Source organism: Myotis yumanensis, unplaced genomic scaffold (assembly GCF_028538775.1).
Source record: "Myotis yumanensis isolate MYYU_CA2020_CCGP unplaced genomic scaffold, mMyoYum1.0.hap1 SCAF_1, whole genome shotgun sequence".
Taxonomy (NCBI): Eukaryota; Metazoa; Chordata; class Mammalia; order Chiroptera; family Vespertilionidae; genus Myotis; species Myotis yumanensis.
In genome coordinates this window covers 138,687,958-138,703,770 of record NW_027223752.1, presented here as the reverse complement: position 1 = coordinate 138,703,770, position 15,813 = coordinate 138,687,958, and the positions used below count along the sequence as shown (strand labels likewise).

The window sequence follows — 15,813 nt, the reverse complement described above, 5'->3', positions numbered from 1 at the left end:
CCCGGGGTGCCACCTTGCCTCTATTCCAGCTTTCTTATCTCAATCACGGGCCGCAGTTAAGGCGGCACCTTTGTCCCGGGGTGCCACCTATCCTATGGTCCGGCTTTCAAATCACGTCGTGGGCCACAGGCATGGCGGCTCCTGGGAACCGGATTGCCACCTTGCCTGTGGTCCAGCTTTCCGATCTCAATCACGGGCCGCAGGCACAGAGGCTCCTGGGTCATGGGGTGCCCCCTTGCCTGAAGCTTGGCTTCTATATCACAATCATGGGCCACAGGCAAGGTGGTTCCTGGGACCCGGGGTGCCCCCATGCCTGAGGCCAGGCTTTCAGATCATGATCATAATAATTGGCCAGAGGCAAGTGGGCTCGTGTTTCCAGGTGTGCTGCAATGCCTGAGGCCGTAGGTCAGAGCATGATCACGATCACGGTCCCCTTTCTGCCCCTGGGTGCCCCCTTGCCTGTGGTCCTGATTTTAAATCAGGATCATCATCTCTGTCACGGCTTCAGGCAAGGGAGCTCCTCGGTCCCGGGGTGCTGCCTTTTCTATGGTCCGGCTTTCAAATCACGATCATCGACCACAGGCAAGGCGTCTCCTGGGACCCAGGGTGCTGCCTTGCCTGAGGCCTTACTTTCCAATCAAGATCACAATCAAAGGTCGCAGGCAATGCAGCCCATTTTTCCCGGGGTGACACCTTGCCTGTGGTCTGGCTTTCAAATCATGATCATGGGCCACAGGCAAGGCGTTCCTGGGACCCAGGGTTCTGCCTGACCTTCGGTTCTGCTTTCTGATCATGATCATGATCACGGGCCACAGGCAAGGTGGCTGATGTGTCCTGGGGTGCCGCTGTGCCTGTGGTCCTGCTTTCTGATGAAGCTCAAGATCATGATCATGGCTGCAGGGAAAGCGGCTTATAAGTCTCGAGGTGCTGCCTTGCCTGGCCTGTCTTTCAAATCACGATCTCAGTCCTCAGGCAAGGTGGCTTCTTGGTCCCAGTGTGCCACTTTGGCTGTGGTGTGGCTTTCTGATCTCAATCACAGGAAGCAGGCAAGGCAGCTCTGGGACACATGTTGCTGCCCTGCCTGTGGCCTTAATTTCCAATTACTATCACGATCATGGCTGAAGGTAAGGCACCTCCTTAGTCCCGGGTTTCGCCTTGCCTTTGGCCCGCCTATCAAATCACCATCATGGGCAACAGGCAAGGCAGCTCCTGGGACCCGGGGTGCCACCTTGCCTGAGGCCTTACTTTTTGATCAAGATCACAATCAGGGGCCGCAGGCAAGTCGGCCCCTTTCCCTGGGGTGCCACCTTACCTGTGGTCCCGCTTTCTGATCTCAATCACCTGATGCAGGCAAGGGGGCTCCGAGGACCCAGGGTAATTCCTTGCCTGGGGCATTACTTTCCAATCATGATCACAATAATGATCACAGGCCACAGGCAAGGCGGATCCAGGGTCCAATGGTTCCGCCTCGCTTGTGGTCCTGCTTTCAGATCAAAATCATGATCTGTATCACTGTTGCAGGCAAGGCAGTTTCTGGGTTCCCGGAGTGCTGCCTTGCCTGCAGTTATGCTTTTGGTTCATGATCACGATCACAATCATGATCGAGGTCACGATCAATATCTCAGGCCTCAGGCAATGTGGCTTCTGGGTCCTGGGTTGCTGACTAGCTTGTGGCCCTGCTTTCCAATCATGATCATAATCACAGGCCACAGGCAAGATGGCTGATGGGTCCTTGGGTGCCACCTTGCCTGTGGTTCTGCTTTCAGATCACAATCAGGATCAGGATCACAATCATGATCACGGCTGCAGGCAGGCAGCTCCTTGGTCTCGGGTGGCCACCTTGCCTGTGGTCCTGCTTTCCGATTTCAATCACGGGCCACAGGCAGGGTGGCACCCTTGTGCCCAGGAGCTGCCTTGCCTGAGGTCCTCCTTTCCAATCTTGATCTTAATCACAAGCCACAGGCAAGGTGGCTCTTTGGTCTGCAGGGCACCCCTTGTCTGCGACCTGGCTTTCAAATCACTATCAGGAGATGCAGGCAAGGCAGCTCCTGGGTCCCTGGTTCCGCCTTGCCTGTGGTTGTGCATTCCAATCTCAATCACAGGCCGCAGGCATAGCGGCTCCTGGGTAGGGGGGTGCCCCCTTGCCTGAAGCCCGGCTTCTAAATCACAATCATGGGCCACAGGCTAGCCGGCTAATGCGTCCCAGGGTGCCACTTTGCCTGTGGTCCGGCTTTCCCATCTCAATTACGGGATGCAGGCAAAGCGGCTCCTGGGACCCGAGTGCCACAATGCCTGAGACCGGGCTTTCTGATCACGATCATGATCATGGGCCACAGGCAAGGCGGCTCCTCGGACCCAGGGTGCTTCCTTGCCTGCAGCCTTGATTTCTGATCAGGATCAGGATAAAGATCACGATCATGATCACGATCACAATCACGGGCCGCAGGCAAGTTGGCTTCTGGGTCCTGGGGTGCTGCCTTACCTGCGGTCCTTCTTTCAGATCACGATCACCATCACCATCACAATCACGCTACGCATGCAAGGCAGCCTCTGGGTCCGGGGTGCTACCTTGCCTATGGTCTGGCTTTCTGATCTCAATCATGGAATGCAGGAAAGGCGGGCCCTGGGACCCAGGGTGCTGCCTTGCCTGCGGCCTTGTTTTCCAATCACGATCACGATCATGGGCTGCAGGCAAGGTGGCTTCTGCATCCTGAGTTGCTGCCTAACCTACGGCCCAGCTTTCCAATCATGATCATGATGACCGGCCACAGGCAAGTTGGCTGATGGGTCCTGGGTTGCCCCCTTGCCTGTGGTCCTTTTTTCAGATCACGAACATGGCTGCAGACAAAGCAGCTCCTGGGTCCCGGGGTGCAGCCTGGCCTGTGGTCCGGCTTTCAAATCATGATCATGGGCCGCAGGCACAGTGGCTCCAGGGACCAGGGTGCCCCCTTGCCTGCAGCCGCGCTTTCCAATTACAGTCATGATCATGGGCTACAGGCAAGGCGGCTCCTGTGTCCTGGGTTTCTGCCTTGCCTGTATCCTTCCTTTCAGATCACGATTATGATCATGATCACGGGCTGCAGGCAAGGTGGCTTCTAGGTCTTGGGGTGCCGCCTTGTACTCAACCCAGCTTTATCACATGATCATGGGCCGGCTTGTTTCCTGGGGTGCTGCCTTGCCTGCGGTCCAGCTTTCCAATCTCTATCTCGGGCCGCAGGCTCAGCGGCTCCTTGGTGCCCAGAGGCCGCCTTGCCTCCGGACCTTCTTTCCGATCTCAGTCATGATCACAAGCCATAGGCAAGGTGGCTCCTGGATCTCCGGGGGACCCCTTGCCTGGGGCCTGGCTTTCCAAAATTGATCACAGGATGCAGGCAAGGAGGATTATGGGTCCCGAGCCGCCGCCTTGCGGGAGGCCTATCCTTTCTATCATGATCACGATCATGGGCCACAGGCTAGGCGGTTCCGGGGAGCTGGGGTGCCACCTTGCCTGAGACCGGGCTTTCTAATCACGATCATGATCATAGGCCACAGGCAACGTGGCTCCTGGGTCCCGGTGTGCTGCTGTGCCTTCGGCTGGCCCTCTGATCCTGATCATGATCACCGGGCCTCCTTGAGTCCTTTAGTGCTGCCTTGCCTGCAGTTCTGGCTTTTAAATCTCGATAATGGGCTAAAGGCAAGACGGCTACTGGGTCCAGGTGTGCCACCTTGCCTGTGGTCCTGCTTTCCGATCTCAATCACAAACCACAGGCAAGGTGGCTCCTGGGTCTCCTGCGGACCCCTTGCCTACGGCCCGGTTTTCACATCACGATCACCGTTCGCATTCAGGGAGCCTCATGGGTCCCGGCAGTCGCCTTGCCTGAGACCTGGTTTTCCAATAACGATCACGATCATGATCACGAACATGAGCTGCATGCAAGGCGGATCCTGGGTCCTGGTGTGCCACCTTACCTGTGGCCCGGCTTTCAAATCACAATCACGGGCCGCAAGCAAGGCATCTCCTGGGTTCCGGGGTAACGCCTTGCTTGTGGTCCACCTTCCTGATCTCAATCTCGGGCCAGAGGCACAGTGGCTCCTGGGTCCTGGTGTGCAGCCGTGCCTGAGGCCTGGCTTTCTGATCACGATCATGATCATGTGCCACAGGCAAGGAGGCTCTTGTGTCCCAGGGTGCCACCGTGCCTGTGGCCGGCCTTCTGATCATGATCTAGATCACGGGCCGCCTTGAGTCCTGGAGTGCTGCCTTGCCTGTGGTCCTGCTTTCAGATCGAGGTCAGGATCAAGATCACGGCTGCAGGCAAGGCAGCTCCTCGGTCCTGGGGTGCCACATTGCACTCGGCCCGGCTTTTAAATCATGATCACATGTTGACATGTAAGAGAAATTCTCATATTTTCAGTTAACAAAACTTTTCAAATGTATATCACGATATAAAAAATTTAAAATCTCATTTTATTCATGTTCACTTTAAAAATGAGGCAAAGTAAACTGAAAAAGTACGAAACTATATTTTTCAAATGGGAATTCAGTGTAGTATGCCCACTTAAATTAGTTACTGAAGTAGCAAACTTAATGTATTATGAAGCCTTTTAATCTATCACTGTGGAACTTACATCACTGTACACAGTAAGTATACAGTATATACTAAGACACTAATAAAAAAAGTTACAATAAAAGATCTTACTATTTCCTTACTTTTTAATATAGAGACTGGCTTTAAGCACCTAATCTTTACAATACATTTTAATTACTTCAACTATTCCTGCCAACATTCTGATAACTTTAATGAAATATTAAATATGCCTACATGCAACCCAGTAAAACCTGGAAAATATTTAAACTCAACTTAATGACCCTTTTGACTCACATCCTAGCCTAGTGAATATTTTCTACTCACTTCTTTCAACTGTATTATCAACTCTAAACATGTTAAATTTTTTGAAAGGTTATGCTTGCAAAGACTCAAGAAGAAACATCATGGAAGTGTTCAAATTTGTAAAATTCTTCCTTGCTAATGTGTTTTTTGAATTCGCCATTGTAACTGCAGAGTTAGGAGAGAAAATGCTGACATCACGGACACATTTTAACTCAAAAAGGCAATAGTGCAACACAGACAGTCCTACAGGGAAAGCAAGATGTAGATCACAAACAATGAAATTTTATTTTCTAGATACTGGTTGTCTAATTTCTTTAAAACCAATTTCTAGACATGATAGCTAATGGCATGCATTATAGGTAGAGTAAGTCACTTACTCAATTTAAGCCCTTGGAAATACCTGCTAGCAAGGCGGTCCTGGAAAGTAATACAGAACAGCCACCCTTTGTATCCAGCATCTGTACCACCAGAAATCTACACTTCACTAGTTCATTGGGGCAGTTTTAAGGCCAGTTACACAAGAATTTTCAAAGGCTAAAGAGCACAAAATATATGATTTTTATAATGAGAATAGTTGTTATTTAATTTCTTTGAAAGAGAAATCTTCACCCAGGCTAGATGGCTCAGTGGATTGGAGTGTCTTCCCAGGCACCAAAGGGTCCAGGATTCAGTGACCAGTCAGGGCAAATACCCAGGTGCCAGGTTTGATCCCCAGTCTCAGACACTGGATGGGAGGCAACTGGTAGATATTTCTCACATATCCATGTTTCTCTCCCTTTCCCTTTCCTTCTCCCTTCCTTTCCCTCTGACATCAATTAAAAAGAAAGAGAAATCTTCAAAGTCAGAAAAACTAAAATGAAAACTCATAATTAAAATTATTTTAAAGTAATTCATATATGGTAACAATGTCCAAAAGGTTCCGGAGGAAAGGAAACAGCACATAATATATATATTAAAAAAGTAGCCATTTTGCTCTAGGAACCAATATAAATATTTAAGGAATTTTCTACTGTAAAATAATCCATTTTCCACTTTATTAAAGTAAACATTAAAGCATTTGAAACTATACTAGTATACAGAAATAAGTACTTTAAACTTACTAAGTGAGAGGACCAAAGCTGAAAAGAAAACGTCAAGTGGCAGGTTAACTAGAAATTGTTAAAAGTTTAAGAGAGACATTTCCTTTGTATCCAAAAATGAAAACAAAATTAAACAAATGTAATATCCTCTAGTAATAAAAATAATCAAAGGGAAATGAAAAATACTAAGGATCATAAATGAAGCATAGGCTAAAAAAAGATCCTCATCAGGTTAAAACCTTTCACTTATTTTTAAGAGGAAATACTAAACTTGCCAGAATAGGGAATATTATACTTCAACAGTCCTTGTTTTGGTAGGTGAGATACTCATTATGTCAACCTACCCCTCCCCACCACCCTCGTCTCCCTTAAAAGAAAAGAACTTATCTGGGATTGGAGCAGGAGCAGTGATTCTTCTCCAGTCCTTGCAGATGAGGCGCTCACCATGTCACAGCCCTCATTCCTCCTTAAGATAAGATGGCATGGCCACGCTGCACATCAGTAAGGTTAGCACAGCTGCCAGATTTTTTTGTGGCCACCCTGCACAGGTTTTTGTTTTCACAATATCTGGAAATGGCCTACGGGTAAACATGAGATAGAACACAGGTACATTCAAAATAAAGGAGCTGCAGCTTTCACAGAGAAAGCATCACTGATAGCCACACAGTCCCACTTCTTTATATGGATTATAGTCATTGCCTCTTCGGAGAGCTGGCGTATACACTGCATGGTCCTTGGGATCCTATTTTATGTTCATCCACGAAGTTAAGTAGTTTAGGGACTCTGATTAGATTGACAGAGCAAAGGGGAACTCAGTATTTTTTTTTAGTTTGAGTTTTTTCAAGATGTCAAAGGTGTGACAGTCTTCCTAACAACAGGATCATCTGTTGTCTGTACACTTGGTTCCTTAAATATAATAAATATACAGTTGGGAAATGTTATTGTTTACTCAGCTATTTACATTCTATCCAATCTTCATTAGCTAGCATTTACTCTAAGCAAACTTTAATGAGGCAGGCATGTGCTGTATTTTACTGAAAGCTCGAAAGGTCTAGTGACTGATGCACCATCAAGGTACTATTTCACTTGCACATTAAGGCAGACGCACTCTAAAGGACTATTAAGTACAAAAAAAACTGTCCATTTTAGTTATAATTTTGTTGTATACTCCCCAGAATTCATAAGCCATAAATATTATTTTGTCGCACATACTTTACAATTGCCATTAAAAACCCATATACTTTCTACACCCAGTGTTTGAAGTACATATTCTACAATCTAAGTATCACTCTCTCAGGTTACTTCTGTCTAACAAACTGAAGGTACTGAACTGTGATCTATACAGAAAAGACATGAATTTGCAAACTGAGTTAAGAGTGATAAGTAGAATATGGTTGTAGATATGATTAATGATACAATTGTAGGAAATTATTCATGTATGGTTATAAAATAGAATACAGTTTCAAAAAAACCCATCAAAGTTTAAAATGGATTTAAATTATTCAGAATCGTGGTCACAGAAAAGGTAATTTTTATAATGTAGGATTCTTATATACACCATAAAAATACTGCTAATATGATGTGAGAGAGTTAATAAGTCTTATTCAATGTGTTAGTTTAAAACAGCTTTTCATTTTCCTAGTCTCTACATAATATGATTTATGCACAGATACTGGATTTTGAGTCTGGCAGAAAACCCCACTTTGTGATTCCACAGCTTTACCTCTAGGTTCAGTGCTCTTTCTTTTCGAAGAGGATTCAATGCAATAGGCAACAATCCATGGTCACTTGCTAAGGACCGAAGGTCAAAATAGTATTGGGCATAGACACTGGTAGAAACATACAGACGAAACCGCAGTAGACATATGTATTGCCTTTCCAACTCATTTCTGGGGAAGAAGGAAAACACAAAACCACCACAGGGCAATTTTAGTCAACTTGGTTCTCTTCAATATTGTCATTCTAAGATAGTAGGTTGGCTCTGAGTTTAGTTTTGAATTAAATAAAGGCTACCCAGCTGGGCTAATACACTAATGTTCAACCAGGCAAACAAGGCTCAACAATTTGTGGTCCCCTTTGAGTTTGGGACAAGGGGAAGGACTTTGAGTTTGGGACAAAGGGAAGGAGGTTATGTCTCTTGTGCACAACAGCTGTTGACTAGGGGCTCAATTATCAGAGTCCCATTAGTGCAGCTGTAGGTTTATTCTTCTTGCTCACTCTCAGGGCTCCACTCTAGTGCTCAGATGAAAGGAATGATGTATGCTGTTTCTTAGCCCTGAAGAACTTGCAGACATTTTACCAGGCTGATAGCAGGAAGGGGATTAGTAAAATAGAGATGTGCCAACAAAAGGACTGGGCACATCACCACAGCAACAAATGGATCCATTCAGAACCACCACTCTTATCTTTGAGGGGAAAACTCTTGGAAAATTATCAGACACCAAAAAACAAACTGAGGAAGAGACAAATCAATGGAAGCATGTACAATGCTCGTGGACAGGAAGCATTAACACCTTTAAAATGTCCATACCACCTCAAATAATCTCTTTCAACCAAATTCCTATCAAGATGCCAATGCCATCTTTTACAGAAGTAGAACAACTAATCCAGAGTTTTATACATACCCACAAAAGACCCTGGACAATTCGTCACAGCAGTTGAGAGAAAAACAAAAGAGGCTGGAGGTATCACACTACCTGATATCAAACTCCACTACAGGGTTATAGTCATCAAAACAGCATGGTACTAGCATGAAAACAAACATAGATCAATGAAACAAAATTGAAAGCCCAGAAATAACCCCACACCTATATGTTTAATTACTATTTGACAAAAGAGGAGACTTCATTCAATGGTATGAAGACAGTCTATTCAATAAATGATGTTGGGTAAATTGAACAGATACATTCAAACATTGAAGCTAGACCACTTCTTACACCATATACAAGAATAGACTCAAAATGGATTGTTAACCTAAATGTAAGTGTCAAAACAATAAAACTCCTAGAAGAAAACATAGGCACTAAAATCTGGAATATTTCTCTTAGTGCTTTGCTGATAGATTACCCTGAGCAAGCAAAATAAAAGAAAAAATAAAGGAATGGGACTATATCAAACTAATAGTTTTAGTATAGCAAAAGAAAACAGCAACAAAATAAAAAGACAACCCACTGATGGGAAAACATATGTGACATTGATATATCTAATAGGGGGTTTAATATTCAAAATTTATAAAAAACATATATAACGCAACACCTTATAAAAAACAGATACAGCTCAATACCAAAAATACGAACAATCTAATTAAAAAATGGACAGAGGACCTGAAAAGACACTTATCCAAAGAGAGCATACAGATGGCTGATAGATAGGAAAAGATGCTTAACATCACTGATCATCAGTGATATGCAAATTAAAACCACAATGAGATATCCTCACACCTGTCAGAATGGCTATCATCAACAAAGAGCAAGTGCTGACAAGGATGTGGAGAAAAGGGAACCCTCGTGCACTTTTGGTGGCAAGGTATATTGGTGCAGACACTGTGGGAAATAGTATGGAAGTTCCTCAAAAATTAAAAATTGAACTGCCTATGACTCAGTGATTCTACCCCTGGTATATATCTGAAGAAAACCAGGGCACTAATTGAGAGGATATATGCACCCTATATTCACTGCAGTATTATTCATAATCCTTAAGCTGTAGAAGCAACTCATGTGCCCATTAACTGATGAGTGGATAAAAAAGCAGTGGAATATTATGACTCATCCATAAAAAAGAATGAATTCCTGCCATTTGTGAGAGAATAGTTTGACCTAGAGGGTATAATGTTAGTGAAATAAGTCAGTCAGAGAAATACAAATAACATATGATTTCACTAAAAAGCAATATAAATGAACAAACAAAACAGAAGCAGACTCAGAGGTAAAGGGAACATTTTGATGGTTGCCAGAGGAGAAGAGGTTTGGGGGCGCTGGGTGAAGAAGGTGAAGAAATTGAGAAGTACAGACTGGCAATTACAATGCAGTTATGGGGATATAAATTACACCATGGGAAAGAGAGTCAATAATACTGCAATAACTACGCATGGTGTCAGGTCAGTACTAAAAATACTGGGGAAAACACTTCGCAAAGCACATGATTTTCTAACCATTATGCTGTACACCTGAGACTAATATGAAATAACTAGAATCCCGGTGCACAGATTTATGTTCTTACACAACCCGGGACCCCTCGGGGGATGTCAGAGAGCCAGTTTCGGCCTGATCCCTGCAGGCCAGGCCGAGGGACCCCACTTGTGCACGAATCTGTGCACTGGGCCTCTAGTATGCATATAAGATCTTTGGTTAATCTCTTCCCGCACTTCCCATTCTCCCATTCTCTCTGAGATTCATCAGTCTGTTCCATGTTCCCATTCCTATGGTTTCACTCCTGCGTTAAGCATCTGCCCAGGTCGCCAGTGCACATCATAACTACTGGCTGGGCAGCCGGTCGCTTAGGTTTCTCTTTATATATAGATATTGAATGTAAAGTCTTATTGAAAATAAATGAAATTTTGAAAACGGGGGAATAAAAGACCTGAACTGGTGGAAAGCGTTAAGAAAGGCCTGAAGGTATTTACATTACTGTTGTTTTTGAATCTGAGCTTCTACAAACTTTGCTACCAGAGAAATATACCAAATTATCACACAGATTATTACAATAATAACACATGAAGACATACTAATTAATGAGGAGTATGAAATGTCAAAGCAAATATGGATAGAAAAATGTATGTAATTTTATGCCTAGTTCAGTCCTCTGCACAATGGAACCTTTCAAAATATTTCTTATTTTGTAAACTTTATGAGGGCAAATAAGGTATTCGAAAATGGTTTGAAACTTCATCAAAATCTTGCCAACTCACAAGTTCTTGATTGTAATGCCCCTTAGCAATGAGAAGAAGTGAAAATTCCACATAGCCTCATCGTGCAGATACTTGTAGGTCAGAATAATCGCTCCCAAAACAATGCGTTTCCAGTTAGATGGGCAAATGTCGATTTCAGCATAAGATAAAAGTCTTTCTATGTAAACCTGCAAAGTAGAACACTGGTTTTTGATTCTGGTTCAGTTTAAGTGCTGTGATAAGAACTTTCAGGAATGATAGATTTCATCAGTTTTTGACATGCCTTTTATTCATAGCTTCTAGAGAGACTGCTTGGCCAGCCAAAGCCAGAGGCCAAGAAACAGTTGCAAATCAGACACTTCTACTGCCTACTTTCCCATGTGAATTTCCAGCGTGCTCACCAAAGAGTCGCTGGTTCCATCCAATCTTGGCTCTTGTCAGGACTCATGCGGGAGGCAATCAATAGATGTCTCTCTCTCATACTGATGATTCTCTCTCTCTTTCTCCTCTCCTCCCCTGTCTTTTCTACTTTCTCTGAAAATCAATGGATAAAATATCCTCTGGTGAGGATTAAAAATTTTTTTAAAGAGAGTCCCCCCAGTGGCTGCTGTGTGGTGCAGCAGGACAGGCAGTGCAAACAGGTGTGTCTGAGGCAGGTCTCTACAACTGTCAGGTATTCCTGGACTTAGTGCCTTTGTAAGAAACACACATGCACACCAAGGATAGACATTTCATATCCCCTAAGCCTCACATCTCCATCACGATTCTGTGAAATCCATCTCTGTCTTACACAACCTGAGGCTTGGTCAGTTCTGTTGGTTTCAGTTGGTAGCAGAGCTGCCAGTCTCTATCTCCCTGGTTCTCCTCTAAACCTGCCAGATAGCTGGTGAGATCTCATGATTTCTTCACATGTATTACATGTCTATTCTACAAAGAACTGGGTGAAGTTAACAGCTAAGCAAAGATTATAGAGGCAAGCTGTGATTTGCTGTTTCGTCAAAGGGTTCTTTGAAGGAGAATATGTTTACTGTCTGAGGTTATCAGATTGACAGCTCACATTAGCCAAAGGTGTTAAAACCCAACTGTATTTTAGAAAGCAAAAGGTTACTGAACATTATGTGCTATTAGTGAAAGTTTGCACCAGTCTTCCAAAGCTAAATGCTCCCAGATATCCTAAGAATGAACCTCCTTGCAAGGTTCAACTGTCAACTTTCTGGGAATAATTAGAGACATACACAACATTGGAAATCACTCAACTTTCCTTCATCACTTCTACAGATTTAGAATGTGCCATTACTCATTCATTTATACCACTTGCCCTCCTGTGTCAGTGGAATTGAGTTTCTCTTCTCACTGAGTTTCTCTTCACTCTTCCAGCAGTGAAGTCAATCCCATCCCACTTCTGAAGAACACCTCCCACAATTACCTCTTCTTGAACACTTTCCTTTGCCAGAGATTCTTCCTAATATGAATATATTTATGTGGTACCCATCCCACTCCCCACAATCCCTAGACTGCCTCCTCTCTGTTTGCTCACAGTGAATGCCCTGAAGCTGCTTCTCATCTCCCACTCTCTCCTTCACCCACTGTAGTCTGCCCCTGGCACTGTCACTCGACTGAAACTACTACTGCTAAGGTCATCGGTGCATGTGCACATACAAACCAGAGCTCTTCACCCCAGCTCCCCACTCCCTACGCATTCCCTAATGTCATGTGGGGCACTGCCATTTGCCTAGGTGCTTGGCCAAAGACGTCCAATTGAGTTGACCTGTTCCAAACTGTTAGCAACTCTTGTTATTGCTGCCTGTCACTGATAGTGAGGCTGCTTCCTAGTCTATTTGTCACTTCTCACCCATGTCACTGTTATTGCCCCTGACTTCTCGGCCTCCACTCAGACTCCCAGCTACCATCATTCTCCCCAAAGCAGCCTGGATAGCTTTTGTAATCAAGAGCACTTCCCCACCCTGCTCAACTCTGCCAAAGTGTTTCCACCAAACAAATAAAAATGTCACTTTCTCCCATGGCCTGCAAGCTGCAAGGCCCAATCAGGTAGCACTTGCCCTTCTAGGTCCACATGACCTACATTCTCTCCTCCCTCATTCCACACTCTGACCACACTGGCCATACCTCACTCTTACTCAAATACCAAGTATAAGTTCCCATCTCAGAGGCTGGCACTTATTCCCTCTGCACATAACGCAAGAGCTCCTCATCTTCCTCAGTTCAGTCAGGCCAGGGTCAGATGTCATCTCTTACAGAGGCTCTTCCTGATCACCTCTCTCAAGTAGCAAGCCCCTCTCAGCATGATATCACGTCACCCTGCTGTACCTTCGTGATATTTACTACTACCTGAGATATTCACCTTTTAACAACACTCAGTTAAAGAAATATTTATCTCTTCCTCACTAGGACAGAAGCTCCATAAAAGCAAACACTTTATTCAACCATGGCTCTCCTCTATCCTCTGCACTTAGATCTGTAAGGACTCAGCTCTGAAGGAGAAATCATCAGGCATAGCTTAGGATGATATCGAAAACAGGGAGAAACAATAAAATAGAAGGAAGATAAGCGAGGTTCCAGAAAGAGAGTGAGGTCAAAGTGCTCAATGCTGACAAGAAGTTGCTCATTCCATAAATATCCACTAAATACCTGCTGTTGTTACTCTTCCTGCTTCCATGCACTTTTTATTCACACATTTTCTCGGTATTGGAATAGCTAATACTAATTCCCTGCCAGTAGCTCAGATTCATGCTCGAATTCCACATATTCAAACGCGTGGCCTGGTGCATCAAAAGCGTGCATGGAGGGGGGTGTTCCCTCAGCCTAGCCTACACTCTCTCCAATTGGGAAGCCCTTCGGGGATGTCCAACTGCCAGATTAGGCCCAATCCCATGGGCCTAAACTGGCAGTCGGACATCTCCCTCACAATCTGGAACTGCTGGCTCCTAACTGCTCACATTCCTACCTGCCTGATTGCCCCTAACTGCCTCTGCCTGACTGCCTGATCACCCCTAACTGCCCTCCTCTGCTGGCCAATTTGGTTCTGACTAGTCTCTTTCTATGCCAATCAGCATCAAAAGCTCTGCTTCCTAGGCAGCCATTGCCTCCTCACACTTCACCCAGATTTGGTTCTGACTGGTCAGTTTCTATGCCAGTCAGTGTCTCTGGGTCTATCAACAGAACCTGCTCAGAAGTGCGGCACTGATGAGCAGCCCCGGTGGAGACCTGGAGAGAAATAGAGATGCTGCTGCTGGCCCGGCTTGGAGAGAAAGAGAGAGGCAAGTGTTGATCAACAGCTGCCACACAGGCTATGGATCAGACCCTGCTTCTCTCTTCAGGCCTCTCTCTGGGCCTGGTTTGCAGTCCCCTCAGCAGTCAGTGCTGGGTCATAGTGCCTGCAGCCACAGCAGTCAGTGCTGGGTCACCACGGCAACCAAGTGCTGACTGCAGGACTGACTTTCGGTTGGCTGAACCTCCGATTATGACGAACTCAGGGTTTTTATATAGTAGGATGATCTCTAGAGATGCCCCTCTGTCTCACAGGTGCATCATCTTAATGTGTTTGAAAAGCACTCACCCTCTTCTACCCCAGATGCTCTCCTTGCTGAGTTCCCTAGCTCTTCAAGTGGGAGCACCACTCCCGCCTTTGATCAGCTGTGCTCAGCACTCCAGAGGGCTGGCAGATACGTGGAAAAGCCTGTGTCTAATCCAGTGCCCACTGAGGGCTCTCTATTCGGAAGCACAGGCTGCCTCTCCAAAATTCTGACTGAACTGTGACGGAGGAGGCACTGCACTAAGTACTCTTCCCTCAGACCAAGCAGGAGACTTTCCCCTTTAGGATTGTTCGAGGGAGGAGTGATACAATCCCCATTCCTTCTCACTAGAATGGACCACTCATTCCAAATGACACACTCTTTCCACAGAAATCCTGGATGAATGACACAGAGCCCCTTACACAGCTGTAGCTGAGCAGACAACCAGCAAAGCCCTTTCAGGTCCTACTGGCACTAGAATCATGGAAACATCACAGGCAGGCACAAGAGGACAGCAAGGACAGATGAACACCCATCATCCAAGGAACAGAGAACATTGGGCTCTAGTTCTCAGTCAGGACACACATTACAACTGCCTGGGGAATGCAGCCTGCGACTCAGCTTAGACCTACACTGAACCTGACACTGCCTGGGGCCCAGAAGGTTCTGTTATTGCCCCCATCCTGCCCCATCAGCACACCTTGTATGTATGCCTGTGTGCACTGCATGTGCCTATGTCTCCTGAGGTCTGGAGGGAGAAATTGGAAACCTCTCCCTCCTGCTGCCTTTGAAAACAATCGCTTTGTGGTGAAAAAAGCAAGGACATTTTAAATCATGATGATTATTAAGCTCAAGTGTGTGAACTTTACATCCTTTGATAGGTTTCCCTTAATAAAGTTCTGAAGGAAGAACTATCTTACCAATGTTGTTATGGCATATCCTCCTGTTGCCTTAAAGGCAATGAAGAAAGGTCGAATAAATCTGTAAATTGATTCGGGATCAGGATTATGATGAAAGAATTCCTCAGGAACCTTTTCTTCCTGAAAGAAAGCATCCATTGAAGAAAAATATTAAGTACTTTTGTAACAACCATGTTCCACTTGTGCCCATGTGCCGCTTAAAATAATTTTGATTGGCTGACATGTATTTTAGCCTTTTAAATATAAATAATGGGACCTTAAAAAACAGCGACTGAATATTGACACTCAATAAAGATAAATACAGGCACAACCTCAGAATATTTATATATTCCTTTCCACCTTCCCCTACAATATTCTGTCTAAATGTGAACTATTTTTAGGCTCCAAAGACTTGTTGGTTATCATGTCATACTTCTCTGCAATCAACTTTGAGAATGTAACCATCAGGCTCTAAGGCTGTGCTGTGCATACAGTGCTCACCAGCCACATATTGTTATAGAGCATATCTGAAGACATTTGAAAATTTTT

General features: G+C 44.9%; 1 protein-coding gene across 1 annotated transcript in view; it reads right to left on the bottom strand.

Annotated features, from left to right (window-relative positions):
- Window positions 1-6,414: 6,414 nt before the first annotated feature.
- Window positions 6,415-15,813, bottom strand: part of LOC139017342 (cyclin-Y-like protein 1) — a 36,507-nt gene continuing 27,108 nt past the window's right edge. Inside the window, exons 6-9 of the mRNA XM_070425670.1 lie at window positions 15,286-15,405; window positions 10,854-11,020; window positions 7,671-7,836; window positions 6,415-6,525 (exon numbers count right to left, since the gene is read on the bottom strand). Coding sequence (XP_070281771.1) covers window positions 6,415-6,525; window positions 7,671-7,836; window positions 10,854-11,020; window positions 15,286-15,405 — 564 coding nt within the window. The remainder of the gene's footprint in view (window positions 6,526-7,670; window positions 7,837-10,853; window positions 11,021-15,285; window positions 15,406-15,813) is intronic.